General features: G+C 35.3%; 1 protein-coding gene across 1 annotated transcript in view; it reads right to left on the bottom strand.

Moving 5' to 3' along the window:
- Positions 1 to 21,624, bottom strand: part of LOC111063758 (dmX-like protein 2) — a 478,861-nt gene extending 457,237 nt beyond the window's left edge. Inside the window, exons 1-4 of the mRNA XM_039435348.1 lie at positions 21,357 to 21,624; positions 16,027 to 16,224; positions 5,008 to 5,173; positions 720 to 974 (exon numbers count right to left, since the gene is read on the bottom strand). Coding sequence (XP_039291282.1) covers positions 720 to 974; positions 5,008 to 5,173; positions 16,027 to 16,224; positions 21,357 to 21,443 — 706 coding nt within the window. The 5' untranslated portion in view covers positions 21,444 to 21,624. The remainder of the gene's footprint in view (positions 1 to 719; positions 975 to 5,007; positions 5,174 to 16,026; positions 16,225 to 21,356) is intronic.
- Positions 21,625 to 21,950: the final 326 nt, after the last annotated feature.

Here is a 21,950-nt window from a genome sequence, read left to right as displayed (position 1 = left end):
ACCCGTTTAAAAACATCGAACATCTTGAAAATTTTATCTTTCCATCAACGTTGTAGACAGTTGCAGCCAGACCTGATAGCAGCGCTCACACTCACATTCCGGGACGACACGTCACGGTACGATAGAACAAAAAGCTCTATGTTTATTTAGGATTTTTTCTATACATTTTTAATTGATAAATTATTTATTAATTTTTGAGAAAACATAACAACAGGTCAATGTAACTCACTGAGCGCGAGGTCTACTGTTCACAGAACTACTAGTATTATTCTATAGTCTGATTAATCCTATCTTCAGAGTAGATTATATATATATATATATATATATATATATATATATATATATATATAATATATATATATATATATATATAGTGATATCGGAGTATGGAGGAAATTGCTTTTCCTTTTGTATTATCCTTAAAATGCAAAATTTGAAAAAAAAACTTGTGTATACATCGACGCGCAGTTGAAAAAGACAGCAACACAAGATCATTACCAATCAAAACCAACACGACACACAAACCTAACCAATTCTCTTTGTTTACCTCGTTGTTTCGTTCCTATCTGGAGACATGATTTCGTTTTCCTGCCAAATCTCATCGAATTCTATCAACGCGTTTGGCAGTAGTCGCGTTACATACAGACAGACAAACGCGAATCCGAGTTTAAACATAGACCTCACTACGTTCGGGCAAAATAGAGTATTACTGTACTCACATTGTTTATTTTCGAACCAAATCTTGACAAGCCGATCGTTGCGGCCGGCCGTGGCAAAGAGCGTGCCGTCGGGCGAAAACGCCATATGCAGAATGGGAGTAGCCGTTTGCACACGCCAGACACACTCCCACCCACGATCCTCATCCTCCTCACACTCCTGTGCCCCCTCCTTGGGGCCAGAGGCGGTGGGGGGCGGCGCTTGTGACAGGGACTCTGTAGCTTCTTCGCCTATCTCGAACGTTACGCCTCCTGTGTCTGTAAACAAATAAATAATTAATAAACAATAAATATGGAAGACATTTTGTGTACCTAGTTGAGAAGTTGATATTGTGGTAATTATTCATATTGAATGAAAAAGACTAAGAAATTGTCAAAACATCAGGTGTGGCGCACTCACACAACTTTCCTTGCCAAAATTAATCACCTGACGCTAGTGTTCCCGCGCATCTCAAGTCTACTTATAAACAAAGATCTGAGCCAGCTGGTGACAGGACAATAACGCTGGAGACATTATGAGGTCTGCTATCTCTTCATAGTGAATCATTTAATAGAATCAACAGTTGCCAACAGTTTGCAATTGAAATAATTACATTTTCTCGAATCTCGTGCTTATTTTCAATTTTAGGTGAAAATGTTACTGAACATTAATTGTAGAGATTTTCATGCTTAATCTTTTCCACTCAATATTTTTTGTTTAAATTCTTTCTGAAGCCTGATATTTGGAAATCTAAAATCGAACTTTGCATAGATGGGGCGGAGCTCCTGAAATTTTTACAGATATGAGACTTGTGGCAGTTGATAGAGCTTATCAATTACTTTTTTTGGTATAAATTTAATCGAAATCGTTGGAGCCGTTTTTGAGAAAATCGCGAAAAACCCTGTTTTTGACAACATTTTCGCCATTTCAGCCGCCATCTTGAATTGCATTTGATCGAAATTGTTCGTGTCGGATCCTTATATTGTAAGGTCCTCAAGTTTCAAATTTCAAGTCATTCCGTTAATTGGGAGATGAGATATCGTGTACACAGACGCACATACACTCATACACACCACACACACACACACACACACACACACACACACACACACATACCGACCAATACCCAGAAACCACTTTTTTGGACTCAGGGGACCTTGAAACGTATAGAAATTTAAAAATTGGGGTACCTTAATTTTTTTCGGAAAGCAATACTTTCCTTACCTATGGTAATAGGGCAAGGAAGTAAAAACCACAGATTTATTGATAAAAATTCATTGTCAATATTGTTGAACCGTTCCATAATTGAATAAAAACACAAATCTGTTGTCAAATTCTACACTGTTTATAATTTGATCTACACAAACAGTGTAGAATTTGTCAACAGATTTATGTTTTTATTCGATTTATTGATACTTGGGGCCGTTTGCACAGTATAGATTGCTAAACTCGATTAAGTTAATCTGAAAGTTTAAACTTGAATCGGTTTTCTCAGTGCATTTACTAATCCAGTTTAAGTTAAACTAGTTTAGCGTTAAGTTGGTAATACAATGTCATCGTTTATAATATCGAAGGCTGATTTTTACAGGAAATTTGTTATTTGTTTACAAACCATCAGTGAATTGAGGTTATGTAGCTACTATTTTAGTATTTTCTTGTTTTTGTTCAAAATCCACAGAACTGTTAGTAAGCTGTACGGTTATAAAAGTGAAAAGCAATCAAGAAATTCTTTAAAAACTTAAGTTTAGTTGGTACCAGAAAATATATTTTAGAATGTAAAATAAAAAAGTTATTTTGTTACGTTTGAATCTACTACGGTCTTCCTCGTTTATTAGAAATCTCTCGAAAGCAATATAATATCTGTTATGTGTTATTAAAAACATGTTTTCTAATCAAAGGCCACTGTAATTGTCTCAATTTCTATCAAATGGTTTATTCAATCAAAATACTAAATTGGCAGTTGCTGTACTCAAGCAAAACCATTAAAAAATTCTCTATCCCAGAAATTTAAATTATTTATTTTTTGCCCAATTTTTCTCAGTTTCAAAATTTCTTCGCAGTAATCTTCATCAATCGCATTAAAAACTTCTATCAATTCGTCCATTACAATTATTTTTACATTCAAATAATGATTCACTATAACCTAAATTAATAATAATTATCGTCTACAGAATCATTAAAAACAACTGTCGAAAAATAATTTACTATCAGCTGTTTCCCCATCAAATCTTTACAGATGTCAAGTTAATCCAAATTATTTGGTTTATACCTCCTGCTTTGGAGGTTTAAACTTTCCCAGAGTTTAAACTCAATACAGAGAATAAACTGATACTGTGCAAACGGAATTTTAGTTCAAACCAAAAAAATCCAGATTTGGTTTAAGCTTTAGCTTAAACTTACACTGTGCAAAGGGCCCTTAGAAAGAGATTATCAGAGATTGACAATGGTGTAATAACCGAAACCGGTCTTTCTAAGTATCAATAAATCAGTGAACAGTAGACCTCACGCAGGAGGTGACCATGGACAGAGTTGGTGATGGAGGAGCACTCAGCATATGATACAGTATCACCAAAAAATGATACAGTATCACCAAAATATGTTATATTGTGTTGTGTATCAAGTTGACATGATACTGTATCATATTGTGTTGGTACTGTATCATTTATGGTTATATGCCATGGTGTTGGACCGTTATGTTGCAGCCGTTATGTCTGGAGCCGAGAGTCCTAGTAGTTGTTTTTGGTGAAGCTATGTGACGCTGGTAGTCTCTCATACTGTGCCCCTCTTACACTCTTATACTCCCCAACAACACACTAACTAGTAGCTCTGTGAACAGTAGACCTCGCAGTATTCTCATCCACAAGTACCTGATTGAAACTATAGACCTTATGAAAATACAGCAATAGACTGGCTTCTCCACACATCTGTGTAATCACTTGTCAGCTGATTTATGATGAATAATTCTATAGTCTTATTTTTACTCTAATATGAAGGAGGCTCCTTTTTCCTTTTATATTATCCTTGAAATGCAAAATTTCCAAAAACCTTGAATGTACGTCGACGCGCCATTAAAAAAGGAACATACCTGTCAAATTTCATGAAAATCTATTACCGCGTTTCGCCGTAAATGCGCAACATTTAAACATTAAGAGAAATGCCTAACCGTCGACATGAATCTTAGACCTCACTTCGCTCGGTCAAAAAATGAATGTCTGTTTGTGTGTTGGTTTGTTTGTTCCCTATAGACTCGAAAACTACTTGACAGAACGGCATGAAACTTTGGGAATATGTTGTGTGAATATTGGGGATGGTTTCTGACCAGAAATTTTAATAGGGGGGCTAATAATAATTATATATTAATCCATTTTACAGACCTTTACAGTCGGCCGAGCAGCTAACGTAGTACGGGAAGATAATCATGATTCAAGATCATGTTGTAATAATATGAACTCAAAAACGTCAATCTGTGATAAAATTGTTTACTGATATTAAAACGGTAGTTTTAAACACATAGGAACTCCGTATTGAGATGTGAATAAAAATATTGATTGTCAGATAAATTTCATGATTCACAAAATAAAGTAAAGTGTGACATGAGATACATTGACTTTTTGGTGGTACGAAGTTCGCCGGGTAAGCTAATTGTATTGTATTATATTGACTGTTCTATGTAAGTCGAATTGTGACATCCTGGTTTTTTGGGCTAATAAATGTATTCTTTGAAGGGAAATATCACCATAAATGATACAGTACCACCACAATATGATACAGTATCATCTCAACTTGATACACAACACCATAATTTGCTACGAAACTTCCAAGCTTTGTATGAATTCTACAAACCATGGCATATCTTTCTATGCATCTTTTCTCTATGGTATCACCACAAAACGATACAGTATCACCACAATATGATACAGTATCAACAAAATATGATACAGTATCATCTCAACTTGATACACAACACCATAATTTGATACAAAGCTTGCAAACTTTGAATGAATTCTACAAACCATGGCATATCTTTCTATGCATCTTTTCTCTATGGTATCACCACAAAACGATACAGTATCACCACAATATGATACAGTATCAACAAAATATGATACAGTATCATCTCAACTTGATACACAACACCATAATTTGATACAAAGCTTGCAAACTTTGAATGAATTCTACAAACCATGGCATGATATCTTCTTATGCTATCTTTTCTCTATGGTATCACCACACATGATACAGTATCAACAAAATATGATACAGTATCATCTCAACTTGATACACAACACCAAAATTTGATACAAAACTCACTAATTTCATTGTCAGCATCCATGTGATGGGGAGCCATATGCTGATGCCATAGCTGCATCACCTCCCCTCCAGTCAGCAGACGAGTGCCCTCCAAATTCCATGACAAACAGCTGATAGGAGACTCCGTTTGCCATGAACCGGTTTGAACCCATCTGTAGTCCAATTGCTGCAAAAAGGATATATAAACGTCATCAATTTGTTACACAAATCGTTTAATCATTTAAAAAATGATAGCCATTTTGTAATACTTATCCCTTAGGCTCAACTCACACTTAGGCGACTCAGGTGGAGAAGAGACTGGACTCTAGTGGAGAGCATGTGTTTCCAAATGGTGACACTCAGACTCTATAGTGAGGTCCACGTTATAATGGCAGTGAAGAAAGATAGGAGGTAAACGTTGCCAAGTCTCTCCATTTTGCCACTGACTGTACACAGCTGTTACTCAATTCATCCCATTAAATATAATCTAATAATAATAATCATTTCCTTGATAAAATAATCAATTTAATGTCAAATTGATCAAGAAAATATATTTTTTCATAATTTGATTCAGAAATTTGCTTTCATGACTGAGATAAGATTTTTATTTTTATACAAACCTGAAATGGCGGCTAATTTAAAAAGCTGTGATACAACAATCTGAATTTCAAAACAACAGAAATTGAGTTATTTGGTAGGTATTCTATAACAATTTACTTTAAAAATAATAGAAATCCTGTTAAAAAATAAGTAATTTCAATGGATTAATTTTGAAATGACTTTTCAACATTATTTATACCGGTACGAGTAGGTCTAACCTATACGGGTAGGCTAACTGAAGCATGGATGAAGTCTAGGATGGTTAGTTATCAACTTTTAAAATGTCATTTCAGGTATTTTAATTTGTGTTTCTCATAAGGTAATGTTTAAAAATTATTTCATTGTTTCAAAAATACATTTTAAATCAATTTGTGTACTCAAGTATTTTGATAGAATGAAGAAAAAAATGGCGGCTGAGAATATGGTTTGTTCAGTTTTGTACAGTCACTGCCAAAAGTAAATATAAAATATTCTGGCAAACAGACAACATTGCAAAGCTAGAGAGAGATAGTGCTATCTGTTTTGTTGTATGATAGAAAAGGACAGCAACAGTATTGTCAATCGTACACTGCCTTTATAATGTGTACCTCACGATAGTCTCCGTGACGTCACCATTTTTGGAAACACATGCTCTCCACTAGAGTCCAGTCTCTTCTCCACCTGAGTCGCTTAAGTGTCAGTTGAGCCATAAGCTGGGTTTTCGTTTGTGCGTGATTTTCCGCAGTCGAAGACTCACAGGGAGAGAATATCAGATTGGGTGGATTTCAATTTGTCTACATAACCTGAAAGATTATGTTCATTTATGTTTTAATGGGGCAGGTTGAGCGTATACTTTTTTATACTTTTAAGGGTCGTTTGCACAATGAAAGCTTAAACTGAATTCAATCAGCTGTTGGCTTAAACTCAAAATGGAATTTAGTTTAAACTAGCACTGTGCAAACAACCATAAATGGCAATCTATATATATAAAAGCGAAATGGCACTCACTCACTCACTCACTCACTCACTCGCATAACTAAAAATCTACCGGACCAAAAACGTTCAAATTGGTAGGTATGTTCAGTTGGCCCTTTAGAGGCGCACTAAGAAATCTTTTGGCAATATTTTAACTCTAAGGGTTACTTTTAAGGGTTTAAAGTTCGTCTTTTAGCATGTATATTCTTCTTCTCCCAATCTCTTAATTATAATTGAAATTTCCATATCATATGTTACTATAGAACTATAATCTAGATAGAGTACCTCTTCGAAACAGTTGTTAACTGGCAACTAAATTAATAATTTTGTCAGGTTGGCATTAAGTTGAGTTGACTTTGTTAGGTTGGCACCAAGTTGAAGATTTAAATGCATTTATCGCGGAAAAATTGATTGGGCACTGCTACTTTAATCCTGGGAAAATTATATTATTAGCCGCCAGGCTCGCTTCGCTCGCCATATCCGTTTAGTCTGGACTCCGGATCGTCCTAACATATGATAAAAATGCTCAAATGAAAAAATTCAGGCGAGCGAAGCGAGCCTGCTGATCTCATACCTGGACGATCCAGTCGGGGGACCAGGGGGCGGAGCCCCCTGGCTAAACGGATATGGCGAGCAAAGCGAGCCTGACGGCTAGTATGATTATATTATTAGAATTGTTTAATTCTTTAATAATAAAGACAAATAATGAGAAGTTATGTAATCAGCTGTTTTAGCACACTTGGAATTTGGACAATATGAATGTCAACAATGCTTGTCGACGTCGACAGCGGAAATTAACGCACAAACGAAAATACACCTTTTACTTGCAATACTAATCCAAGGAAATATATTCCCTAGCTGTTAACCCTGTTGTCAATGTCTGCGGTAGCAGAAGTCTTCGGGGTGATGTACAGCATTTATTTAGGATTTTCGTTAAATAATAGTTATATTTAAATATATTCCCCTTTCCATGATTCCCCTTTCCCCTTTACATTTCTCAACTGATATTGAAAATTCTGGTAGTTGATGTTATTTGTTTATAGCATGTTGCAAAATATTATTGGTTTATGCATATTAATAAGATGGAAATTACTGATATATTGCAATTATTCAGATGCTAATGAATTAATAATTATTATTAAACGAAAATCCAAATTAAATGCTGTAAATCACCCCGAAGACTTCTGCTACTGCAAATATTGACAACAGGGTAAACAGCTAGATGGAAATTCGATGAGCGCTACTATTCAAAAATTACTTGTCAGCCCGGGAATCGAACCCAGTACCTCCTAATTGCCGGTCAGGAATGCTTACCCTTACACCAAACTGACAATCTCTGGATAGCAGCGCTCATCTTATACTGGGTTCGATTCCCGGGCTGACAAATAATTTTTGAATAGTAGCGCTCATCGAATTTCCATCTAGCTGTTTACCCTGTTGTCAATATTTGCAGTAGCAGAAGTCTTCGGGGTGATTTACAGCATTTTAATTTGCATTTTCGTTTAATAATAATTATTAATTCATTAGCATCTGAATAATTGCAATATCTCAGTAATTTCCATCTTATTAATAAGCCTAAACAAATTATATTTTGCAATAAGCTCAACTACCAGAATATCCGAACTCAGTTGTGTAAATATAGTTATCCTACAGTTACGTTGAAAAGTGGCCATTGCTGCACTGATTACAGAACGCAAAGAATCACTTTTCCGCTCTAGTGCGGGAAAAATTTTTCTGCACTCCAGATTTGCAACATGGCAACGCAAAATACTTAGTAGGTTATATGGAGCAACAGTGCAGCAAAATCAAAATGAAGTTGGTAACAGTGACTGCTGTGGCTGCTATAGTGAGCAGAGGTGCAACCAAGCACAACGCGCTAATTATTATTCATTATATATTATAACCAACGACAACGAGGACTTTAGGATTTTAGGATTAAGGTTTTTATCAATAATAAAATTACACAGAAAAACATTTGATTGATTTCAGTCAATTTTACCCATAATTACCCACTTTTCATATTCAATGGTAACTGTAGGAAAAACTTAATGTGAAATACGTGCGCAAAGTTCCTCTGCTGCACTCAAGAAACCATTCCGCCCTCGCCTATGGCTCGGGCGTAAACGTTTCTTTCGGTGCAGCAAACTGACACTTTGCGCACTAGTTGCACAAATAACTATATTGAATCATGGAAAAAGGAATAAATTTTCTTAGATTTGATCATCATTACGTCTCAACTATTTTTATTAAATAAGAAATTGTCAAAAACCACAGATTCATTGAAAGTTAGAAAGACCGGTTTCGGTTGTTACACCATTGTCAACTAAAATTCACAAAAAGTCTCAACTATTCAACTGATAAACTTGTAATTTTGCATATAGATTTGCCAGTGTTTCCCAGCTCGGGATTTAGCTAATTTCTAGACTTTTAACAGCAGTAGTCAGAAAATTGGCTTTCCGAAACAGGGCGTAGTCATAGTCCATGTTATTAAATTAAATTTCGGAAAACTTAGAATTGAACACAAAATAAAATAGAGAGAAGATTGTGTGTTAAGTTGCAGATATTTTGATTTCGTATTTAGGAATGATTCATTTCGTCAAGGAAAAACTATTCAAATTATAGAAATGAGAAATTAAAGATTATCATAAAAACTGCGACTGCGCCCCGTTTTGTAAAGCAAATTTTCTGACTCCAGCTGTTTAAAGTGTTGAACTTAGTTGAATCTCGACCCTTAATCTACGTAGGATGGTTATAAACCTATTTTCAATTCTCCAAAACTTCAGTAGGTCAAGTTTTTAATTGGAGCCTTGTGGAGCACAGGTTAACTGCTATAGTGAGGTCCATGTTATAATGGCAGTAGAGAAAGATAGGGGAACAACGTTGCCGAACCTCTGTCTTGTCAATGCCCTCTATAGACGGTAGCTGATACAGGATTATTGAAATAATATTAACTGTTCATCCTCGTTTAAAATAATCAATTATATTTTATCAAGCAAGACATATTCAAATGCTAATGAATTAATAATTATTATTGAACGAAAATCCAAATTAAATGCTGTAATTCACCCCGAAGACTTCTGCTACTGCAAATATTGACAACAGGGTAGACATTATAATCTTCAACAATTTCATAATGAATTTTCATGACCAAGATTAAATATTTTGTTAATTAATTATATTTCTACATTGTTGAAAAATGATCTGGCAACAGAGCAAAACGAGATAGAGATAGCGATAGAAAGAGAAGTAGAAAGAGAAGGAGAAGAGCAAGAAGAAGAAGGAGAAAGAGAGGGAGAGGGAGAAGAAAAAAAAATAAGAAGGAGGAAGGAGGAGGAGAAGGCGAAGAGCAAGAAGAAGAAGGAGAAAGAGAGGGAGAGGGAGAAGAAGAAAAAATAAGAAGGAGGAAGGAGGAGGAGAAGGCGAAGAGCAAGAAGAAGAAGAAGAAGACAGAAGAAAGAAAAAGAATAAGACAGGAGGAGTAGAAAAAAAGGAGAAGAAGGAGGAGGAAAAGAAGAAAAGAGAGAGAAGACAGACAGAGTGAGAGAGGGTGGAGATGGAGAGAGATAGAGAGGGAGAGAAAGAAAGAAAATAAGAGAGTGAGAGAGAGCGATGAGGTGAGTCAGAGAGAGAGAGAGAGAGTGAGTGAATGAGAGAGAGGAGAAAAATAAGGAAAATGACAGAAGATGAAATATTTTGTTAAATAATTATCAATTCTACATTGTTGAAACACGATCTTGCAACAGAGGAAAGTGAGATAGAGATAGCGCTATCCGATTTGTTGAATGATAGAAAAGGATAGCAATACCATTGCTAATCAAACACTGCCATTATAACGTGGACCTCACTATAGTAGTTCATAATGTTTATTCATGGCCTACAAACGATCTGGTAACAGTGCGGTGCGGAGGTAGAAAAGGATAGAGCTATCTGCTTTGTAATTATATTTTATCAAGTGAGAAATTATATTTTTCAATAATTTCATAATGAATTTTCATAATAAAGATGAAATATTTTGTTAAATAATTATCAATTCTACATTGTTGAAAGACGATCTGGTAACAGAGCAAAGCGAGATAGAGATAGCGCTATCCGATTTGTTGAATGATAGACAAGGATAGCAATACCATTGCTAATCAAACACTGTCATTATAACGTGGACCTCACTATAGGAAGATGATACAAAGATCACCACACATGATACAGTATCAACAAAATATGATACAGTATCATCTGAGCTTGATACACAACTCAATAATTTGATACAAAACTTCCAAGCTTTGGCAACAGTGCAGAGGTAGGGAAGAGATAGCGCTATCTGCTTTGTTGAATAATAGACAAGGATAGCAATACAATTTCTAAACATACACTGCCATTATAACGTGGACTTCACTATAGTCATGGATAAAGAACTCTAATCTAATATTCGTTTCTCTTTCAAATATATTTTCCCTCTGAAATTTGAGCTGAGCTGACTTGTCATCTGAAATCTGAAATATGCGGCCTTGAAATCATGAAATCATTACTGAAACAAATTTCCGTACTCCACTATTTAGTATGTAAATGTGACTTGCAATGAAGGTGTATTTGAGTGTGGAAAGCACTAATAAAACTAGTAGTTCTGTGAACAGTAGACCTCACGCAGTATTCTCATCCACAAGTACCTGATTGAAACTATAGACCTTATGGAAATACAGCAATAGACTGACTTCTCCACACATCTGTGTAATCACTTGTCAGCTGATTTAAGATGAATAATATTCTATAGTCTGATTTTTAGTCCAATATTGGCGTATGAAGGAGGCTCCTTTTTCCTTTTATATTATCCTTGAAATGCAAAATTTCCAAAAACCTTGTATATACGTCGACGCGCAATTTAAAAAGGAACATACCTGTCAAATTTCATGAAAATCTATTACCGCGTTTCGCCATAAATGCGCAACATATAAACATTTAAAAATTAAGAGAAATGCAAAACCGGCTACTTGAATCTTAGTCCTCACTTCGCTCGGTCAACTATACTGAGGTCCACGTTATAATGGGCAGTATTTGATTAGAGATTGGTAATGCTATCCTTGTCTATCATTCAACAAAGCAGATAGCTCCATCCTTATTCATCTCCGCACTGTTGGTAGAGAGTTAGTGGGGAGGATATATTTTGAATATTCTTTCCGAAGAATGGACATTGATATGTCCAAAGCTCCGCCAATTTATGTAGATGCATAACAATATGATTATTATCTATAGTTATTATATTACAAATTGCTTTTTCATATAATATACAGTTCAATAGTTATTTTCCTAGTCTATATTATGTAAATTCATCTATAATTTTGCTGTATTGTAAGCTATTGTATATAAGTGTATAAGCCAGTATATATTGTAATCTACATAAATAAAGTACTCAATCAATCAATCAATCAATCAATCACTGTTACCAAATCGATTGTAGGCTATGAATAAACATTATGAACTACAATAGTGAAGCCCACGTTATAATGGCAGGAATTGTATTGCTATCCTTGTCTATTATTCAACAAAGCGGATAGAGCTATCTCTTTTTCGCTTTGTTCTGTTGCCAGATCGTCTTTCAACAATGTAGAATTTACTAAATAATTCATCTTAATTATGTAAATTCATTATGAAATCATTGCAAAATATTATTTTTTACTTGATAAAATATAATTGATTATTTTAAACGAGAACGAACAGTTAATATTACATCAATAAACCGGTATCAGCTACCGTCTATAGAAGGCATTGACAAGACAGAGGATCGGGGGACACGAACAACGTTGTTCCCCTATCTTTCTGCACTGCCATTATAACGTGGACCTCACTATAGAATATTAAATTGCAATCATGTCTATTTAATGAAAAAAAATATCAAAAAAACATATATATATATATATATATAATATATATATATATATATATATAAAAACAGAGTTTTGGGATAGAATTGATCCAGTAAATTTCATGGAATATAACCCTCTCTCTGAACTAGCATAATATTATGATTCAAAGTAGATATATATAAAAAAACAGATATATATAAAAAAACAGAGTTATATATATAAAAAAACAGATATATATCAAAGAAGCATAGATATAACAGAGATATATATAAAAAAAACAGATATATATAAAAAAACAGAGTTTTGGGATAGAATTGATCCAGTAAATTTGATGGAATATAACCCTCTCTCTGGACTAGCATAATATTATGATTCAAAGTTTGGGGAAGAAACAGTTTTGGGCTGCACCTGTTGGTGATGGTCCTTCCCCAATTATTTCAATGAATGATTGTGTATCTTGAAACAGAACATAGATAAATTAATATCTCATAAATTATTCAAAAATCTCAATATTTAATTTTAATATTAAACGTACCATTGGACCTACGACTGATAGAATTGGAGCCCAAATTTAATTTTCGAAAAGTTTTGACCGGCTATGGTAAAATTTTGTATTTGAGAGCATTAGGAGAAGTATGAGAAGAAGGAGGAGATGGAAGAGAAGAAGGAGAAGGAGGAAAAGAAGGCGAAGAAGAAGGAGGAGGGGGAGGGGATGGAAGAGAAGAAGAAGAAGGAGAAAGAGAAGAAGGAGGACGAAACGGGGCGTAGTCGCAGTTCTTATGATAATCTTCTCTCATTTTTATATTTGGAAACACTTTTCCTTGACGAAATGAAGCATTCGTAAATAATTCAAAATAGCTGAAACTTTACACTATTTTCTCTTCATTTTGTGTTCAATTATTTAGTTTTTCGATTTAATTTATACGTGGACTGCGACTATGCTCCGTTTCGGAAAGCCAATTCTCTGAATCCAGCTGTTTAAAGTCTAGAACTTAGCTAAATCCCGAGCTCGGAAGCCGGCCCTATTGTATTTGTTATATTTGTGTATTACATTTTTGTAATCTAGAAAGTTAATCTTTATTCTTTTATCAATTTGATAACATACAATTTTTTTTCATATAATCTGGTGGAGGATCAACAGGCACAGCCCAAAACCCACTCTCCCGAATTTTGATTTTTTTTAAATAGAAGGAGGAGGAGGGGGAGGAGATGGAGGAGAAGGAAGAGAAGGATGAAGTGAAGGAGTAGGAGAAGAAGGGGAGATTCCAACTTAGATTAAACTTTGTAGATACAAAGAAGAACACCCAATTATATCATCTATTTGGAAGTCAATATAGTTATTTGTGCAACTAGTGCGCAAAGTGACAGTTTGCTGCACCGAAAGAAACGTTTACGCCCGAGCCGTAGGCGAGGGCGGAATGGTTTCTTGAGTGCAGCAGAGGAACTTTGCGCACGTATTTCACATTAAGTTTTCCTACAGTTACCATTGAATATGAAAAGTGGGTAATTATGGGTAAAATTGCCTGAAATGCATCAAATGTTTTTCTGTGTAATTTTATTATTGATAAAAACCTTAATCCTAAAATCCTAAAGTCCTCGTTGTCCTTGGTTATAATATATAATGAATAATAATTAGCGCGTTGTGCTTGGTTGCACCTCTGCTCACTATAGCAGCCACAGCAGTCACTGTTACCAACTTCATTTTGATTTTGCTGCACTGTTGCTCCATTATAACCTACTAAGTATTTTGCGTTGCCATGTTGCAAATCTGGAGTGCAGAAAAATTTTTCCCGCACTAGAGCGGAAAAGTGATTCTTTGCGTTCTGTAATCAGTGCAGCAATGGCCACTTTTCAACGTAACTGTAGGAAAACTAAATAATTGAACACAAAATAAAGAGAAAATAGTGTAAAGTTCCAGCTATTTTGAATTATTTACGAATGCTTCATTTCGTCAAGGAAAAGTGTTTCCAAATATAAAAATGAGAGAAGATTATCATAAGAACTGCGACTACGCCCCGTTTCGTCCTCCTTCTTCTTCTCTTTCTCCTTCTCCTTCTTCTCTTCCATCTCCTCCTCCTTATTATCTTCCTTTTCCTCCTCCTCATCCTCCTTCTCCTTCTTCTCTTCCATCTCTTTTGGTAGAGAGTTAGTGGGGAGGATATTTTTAATATTCTTCCCAAAGAATGGACATTGATATGTCCAAAGCTCCGCCAATTTATGTAGATGCATAACAATATGATTATTATCTATAGTAATTATATCACAAATTGCTTTTTCATATCATATACAGTTCAATAGTTATTTTCTTAGTCTATATTATGTAAATTTCATGGAATATAGCCCTCTCTCTGAACTAGCATAATATTATGATTCAAAGTAGATATATATAAAAAAACAGATATATATAAAAAAACAGATATATATAAAAAAACAGATATATATAAAAAAACAGATATATATAAAAAAACAGATATATATAAAAAAACAGATATATATAAAAAAAAACAGAGTTTTGGGATAGAATTGATCCAGTAAATTTGATGGAATACAACCCTCTCTCTGGACTAGCATAATATTATGATTCAAAGTTTGGGGAAGAAACAGTTTTGGGCTGCACCTGTTGGTGATGGTCCTTCCCCAATTATTTTAATGAATGATTGTGTATCTTGAAACAGAACATAGATAAATGAATATCTCATAAATTATTCAAAAATCTCAATATTTAATTTTAATATTAAACGTACCATTGGACCTACCTACGACTGATAGAATTGGAGCCCAAATTCAATTTTAGATAAGTTTTGACCGGCTATGGTCAAATTTTGAGTTTGAGAGCATTAGGAGAAGGATGAGAAGAAGGTGGAGGAGGAGGAGGAGGAGGAGGAGAAGGAGAAGGAGGAAAAGAAGGAGAAGAAGGAGGAGGAGGGGGAGGAGATGGAGGAGAAGGAAGAGAAGGATGAAGTGAAGGAGGAGGAGAAGAAGGGGAGATAATCTAGATTCCAACTTAGATTAAACTTTGTAGATACAAAAAGAACACCCAATTATATCATCTATTTGGAAGTCAATATAGTTATTTGTGCAACTAGTGCGCAAAGTGACAGTTTGCTGCACCGAAAGAAACGTTTACGCCCGAGCCGTAGGCGAGGGCGGAATGGCTTCTTGAGTGCAGCAGAGGAACTTTGCGCACGTATTTCACATTAAGTTTTTCCTACAGTTACCATTGAATATGAAAAGTGGGTAATTATGGGTAAAATTGCCTGAAATGCATCAAATGTTTTTCTGTGTAATTTTATTATTGATAAAAACCTTAATCCTAAAATCCTAAAGTCCTCGTTGTCCTTGGTTATAATATATAATGAATAATAATTAGCGCGTTGTGCTTGGTTGCACCTCTGCTCACTATAGCAGCCACAGCAGTCACTGTTACCAACTTCATTTTGATTTTGCTGCACTGTTGCTCCATATAACCTACTAAGTATTTTGCGTTGCCATGTTGCAAATCTGGAGTGCAGAAAAATTTTTCCCGCACTAGAGCGGAAAAGTGATTCTTTGCGTTCTGTAATCAGTGCAGCAATGGCCACTTTTCAACGTAACTGTAGGAAAAAATATTAAAAATACATAACATACTTACATGTTTACTGGTGTTGTGAATCAATGGCGTAGGTTCAAAGATACATATCTGGTTATGATAGGCAGCCGCTATTTTGCCAGTATCTGTACTACAGTCCACACAACCGATGCGCACATAATTGTGAATTGCACCTGGGATAATCTGCACTCTTTCGAACGTACTAGCCAAGATCACTATGTTACACCCAGCTGCATAAGCCTGTAATAAAACAAAACAATCCATTAGGTAGAGCCTTAGAGGAAACATAGCATAAGAAGATATGCCATGGTTTGTAGAATACATTCAAAATTTGGAAGTTTTGTATCAAATTATGGTGTTGTGTATCAAGTTGAGATGATACTGTATCATATTGTGTTGATACTGTATCATGTGTGGTGATACCATAGAGAAAATATAGCATAAGAAGATATGCCATGGTTTGTAGAATACATTCAAAATTTGCAAGTTCTGTATCAAATTATGGTGTTGTGTATCAAGTTGAGATGATACTGTATCATATTGTGTTGATACTGTATCATGTGTGGTGATACCATAGAGAAAATATAGCATAAGAAGATATCATGCCATGGTTTGTAGAATTCATTCAAAGTTTGCAAACTTTGTATCAAATTATGGTGTTGTGTATCAAGTTGAGATGATACTGTATCATATTTTGTTTAAACTATACCATGTGCTCACTCATTGTAGCATTTATTGCGTTGATACTGTATCATTTATGGTGATATGCCACATGGTGTTGAACCGTTATGTTGCAAATGTGAGTGTTAACTGAAGCTGATAGTCCTAGTAGTTGTTTTTGGTGAAGCTATATGACGCTGGTAGTCTCTCATACTGTGCCCTTCTTACACTCTTACACTCCCAACAACACACTAATAATAGACAGTGTATAGGGTGTCTATGTTGCAAATGTGAGTGTTAACTGAAGCCGATAGTCCTAGTAGTTGTTTTTGGTGAAGCTATGTGACGCTGGTAGTCTCTCATACTGTGCCCTTCTTACACTCTTACACTCCCAACAACACACTAATAATAGACAGTAGTCGACAGTAATCGGAGAAGTAATTTGCGACTTATAAACTACCTAAAACATGGGATATCTTCTTAAGCTATCTTTCCCCTATGATAAAATTTCAAGAAGGAGAAAATAAGAAATAGTCGATAGTAATAGACCTGAAATTTGCAACATAAACGACCTATACCAAGGGATATCTTCTTGTCCTATAATTTACCTCCTTGTGGTGATACCATAGAGGAAAGATAGCATAAGAAGATATGCCATGGTTTGTAGAATACATTCAAAGTTTGCAAGTTCTGTATCAAATTATGGAGTTGTGTACCAAGTTGAGATGATACTGTATCATATTGTGGTGATACTGTATCATTTATTATGATACCATGGAGAAAAGATAGCATAAGAAGATATGCCATGGTTTGTAGAATACATTCAAAGTTTGCAAGTTCTGTATCAAATTATGGTGTATATTGTGTTGATACTGTATCATTTACGGTGGACTAGGAAACTACATTATAGGTGAGAGTATTATGATAGAGGAAAGATAGCATAAGAAGATATGCCATGGTTTGTAGAATACATTCAAAGTTTGCAAGTTCTGTATCAAATTATGGTGTTGTGTATCAAGTTGAGATGATACTGTATCATATTGTGTTGATACTGTATCATTTACGGTGGACTAGGAACTACATTATAGGTGAGAATATTATGATAGAGGAAAGATAGCATAAGAAGATATGCCATGGTTTGTAGAATACATTCAAAGTTTGCAAGTTCTGTATCAAATTATGGTGTTGTGTATCAAGTTGAGATGATACTGTATCATATTGTGGTGATACTGTATCATTTATGATGATACCAAAGATAAAAGATATCATAAGAAGATATGCCATGGTTTGTAGAATACATTCAAAGTTTGCAAGTTCTGTATCAAATTATGATGTTGTGTATTACGTTGAGAGGATACTGTATCATATTGTGGTGATACTGTATCATTTATGATGATACCAAAGAGAAAATATAGCATAAGAAGATATCATCCCATAGTAAAGGACCGTTAGGTTGCAATTATTTTCTCCGATTACTGTCGTCTACTGTCTATTCTTGACCGAGCGAAGTGAGATCTAAAGGTGCGTACAGACTTCCGCTCTGCTCCGCAACCGAAGGTCACTCCAGCAACAGTGGTTCGACCGGGGAACGCGAGAAGATCTAACATCTTCCGTAACGTTCATGATGGGTGCGTGGGCGGAGCGACTGTGGTTCGATGGAGGAACGAGGGCGGTACGAGGGCGGAGCGACTGTGGTTCGATGGAGGAACGAGGGCGGTACGAGTGCGGAGCGTGCTCGGTGCGGGTTGGAAGCGCGTATATGTGTACGCAGCTTAAGATTCAAGTCGACGGTTTGGCATTTCTCTTAATGTTTAAATGTTTTTATGTTGCGCATTTATGGCGAAACGCGGTAATAGATTTTCATGAAATTTGACAGGTATGTTCCATTTTTAATTGCGCGTCGACGTATATACAAGGTTTTTGGAAATTTTGCATTTCAAGGATAATATAAAAGGAAAAAGGAGCCTCCTTCATACGCCAATATTACCGTAAAAATCAGACTATAGAATTATTCATAATAAATCAGCTGACAAGTGATTACACAGATGTGTGGAGAAGCCAGTCTATTGCTGTATTTTCATAAGGTCTATAGTTTCAATCAGGTACTTGTGGGTGAGGTCTACTGTTCACAGAGCTACTAGTTAGTGTGTTGTTGAGTATAAGAGTGTAAAGCTGCGTACACATATTCGTGCTTCCAACCCGCACCGAGCACGCTCCTCCCTCGTACCGCCCTCGTACCACCATCGAACCACAGTCGCTCCGCCCACGCACCCATCATGAACGTTACGGAAGATGTTAGATCATCTCGCGTTCCCGGTCGAACCACTGTTGCTCCCCGGTCGATCATCAATCGCTCTGCTGGAGTGACGTTTGGTTGCGGAGCAGAGCGAAAGTCTGTACGCACCTTTACTTTAGAAGGGCACAGTATGAGAGACTACCAGCGTCACATAGCTTCACCAAAAACAACTACTAGGACTATCGGCTTCAGTTAATACTCACATTTGCAACATAACTGTCCAACACCATGGCATATAACCATAAATGATACAGTATCAACACAATATTATACAGTATCATGTCAACTTGATACACAACACAATATAACATATATTGGTGATACTGTATCATTTTGTGGTGATATCATAGAGAAAAGATAGCATAAGAAGATATGCCATGGTTTGTAGAATTCATTCAAAGTCTGGAAGTCTTGTATCAAATTATATAGTGAAGTCCACGTTATAATTGCAGTATTTGATCAGCAACTGTATTGCTATCCTTATCTATAATTCGACAAAGTGGATAGCGTTATCTCTTTCTTGCTTTGCTCTGTCGCCAGTTTGTTTTTAACAATGTAGAAATACAATTAGCCTAATAAACAATATATTTCATCTTGATTATAAAATTCGTTATGGAATCATTGAAATAGTTATTTGTGCAACTAGTGCGCAAAGTGACAGTTTGCTGCACCGAAAGAAACGAGGGCGGAATGGTTTCTTGAGTGCAGCAGAGGAACTTTGCGCACGTATTTCACATTAAGTTTTTCCTACAGTTACCATTGAATATGAAAAGTGGGTAATTATGGGTAAAATTGCCTGAAATGCATCAAATGTTTTTCTGTGTAATTTTATTATTGATAAAAACCTTAATCCTAAAATCCTAAAGTCCTCGTTGTCCTTGGTTATAATATATAATGAATAATAATTAGCGCGTTGTGCTTGGTTGCACCTCTGCTCACTATAGCAGCCACAGCAGTCACTGTTACCAACTTCATTTTGATTTTGCTGCACTGTTGCTCCATATAACCTACTAAGTATTTTGCGTTGCCATGTTGCAAATCTGGAGTGCAGAAAAATTTTTACCGCACTAGAGCGGAAAAGTGATTCTTTGCGTTCTGTAATCAGTGCAGCAATGGCCACTTTTCAACGTAACTGTAGGAAAAAATAATTTCTTGCTTGATGGTATATACTTGGGTATTAAATAAACGAGAATGAACAGTTAATATTACATCAATAAACCTATATTAGCTACCCTCTATGAAATAATAGAAGTCATTGACAAGACAAAGGATCGGCGATGTTGTTCTCATATCTTTCTCCACTGTCATTATAGCTTGGACCTCATTATAGTGTTGTGTATCAAGTTCAGATGATACTTTATCATATTGTGGTGATACTGTATCATATTCTGATGATACTGTATCACATTGTGGTGATACTGTATCAATATGGTGATAACAAAGAATAATATTTTAATGGCTTTTATCACTGACGTAAATTCCGCATTGCCTGAATTATATCATTTAAATAAGTAAGTAAGTATTGACGCCGTTAATGAGCCTTACAACTGTCATACTTCAGCCGGGATCGACAGTTAAATAAGCCCATCCCATCCAAACACTAATGGTGATGAGCGGGTTTGAACCCGGGATCTCTAGGTTGCTACGCAAGCACTGTATATACTAGACTACAGATCACTCCACTCCAGCTTATAGTGCCGGTTAAATTTTAACCGTGATTAATTTCACGATAACAAATCAGGAAAGCAGTTCATCAAGAAGACCTTCTATGATTGGTTCTTGTGAAATTCTTATGAAGATCTTGAATCTTGGATTAAAATTGGTTAAAATTTAACCGGCTTTTGTACAACTGGCACACAGTGTGTCTAATATGGGTTTTCATTCATACTCTTCGAATGAATAATTCGACCCAATTACATAATATTGGGAAACAAAATCAATACTTTATAGCTTTTATTTTGTAAATATAACATAAAAATAACCCACTGAACACTATCATTAGTAATTAAAATAAGAAAGCTTCTATTTTCCTGTTCAAGTTTTATAACCTCAAAATTGGTAATTGCACAAAATTGAAATCAAATACTCTTATCCTGTTAGGCTAGGTCTGATTCATGAGTTTACTCTACTACGTTTATTCTAATACAAATAGTAATGAATCATTTCTATGTGTAATTAATTTGAAAACAAAATATAAAAGTGTAGTTTTATAACTTTATTATCATGTTCATATTTTTATAAACGTTTCAACCGTCAAATTTTCATAGCTTTTTGAAATGGGTGTATCCCAAGACTGGTTTCAAGTTTATTTAGAGAGGAATTCATGTTCTTGAGATGCTTAAAATATTTTAAATAAGGAAATGTATTATTTAATGGATAATAAAATAGCAAATTTAGATAATTTTAACAAACTAACCGTAAAGGGAATCCCTTCTACTGATCCGACTGCAAAACATCTATCCCCTGCATTACAAGCTCCACTTAGGATTTGGTGACAATTCATCGCTGAAAATTCACTTTTAACTCTTCCAAATCACTAAGTACATTTTCTAGTTACAATAGATGTGTTAAATACATTTTGAACGCCGATAATAACTGTACACTTTCGATGTAATCTTCCATGAAACATTTTTACAGCCCTAAATGGGATGCCATTTTGCTTCAATATTTTTCGTCTGCTGACTTCAAATCTTCTGACAAGAGTGAACGTCTATCGAGAGAAAATTTAGATCATGCTCAGAACGCATCCTTGTTCAGTATGCACTTTGGGGCGCTATGGTGAGGTCCACGTTACAATGGCAGTGGAGAAAGATAGGAGAGAAACGTTGCCGATCCTCTGCCTTGTCAATGCCTTCTATGGACGGCAGCTGATTCAGGTTTATCAATGTGATATCAACTGTTTATTCTCGTTTGAAATAATTAATTATATTTTATTAAGCAAGAAATTATACTTTTTAATAAATAAAATCTGAATTTTCAGACTCCTACAGTCCCAACTGATTCTCATGGA

Source organism: Nilaparvata lugens, chromosome 9 (genome assembly GCF_014356525.2).
Source record: "Nilaparvata lugens isolate BPH chromosome 9, ASM1435652v1, whole genome shotgun sequence".
NCBI classification, from domain to species: domain Eukaryota; kingdom Metazoa; phylum Arthropoda; class Insecta; order Hemiptera; family Delphacidae; genus Nilaparvata; species Nilaparvata lugens.
Note: the sequence above shows the minus strand (reverse complement) of the source record. Positions and strands in the feature narration are given on the sequence as shown.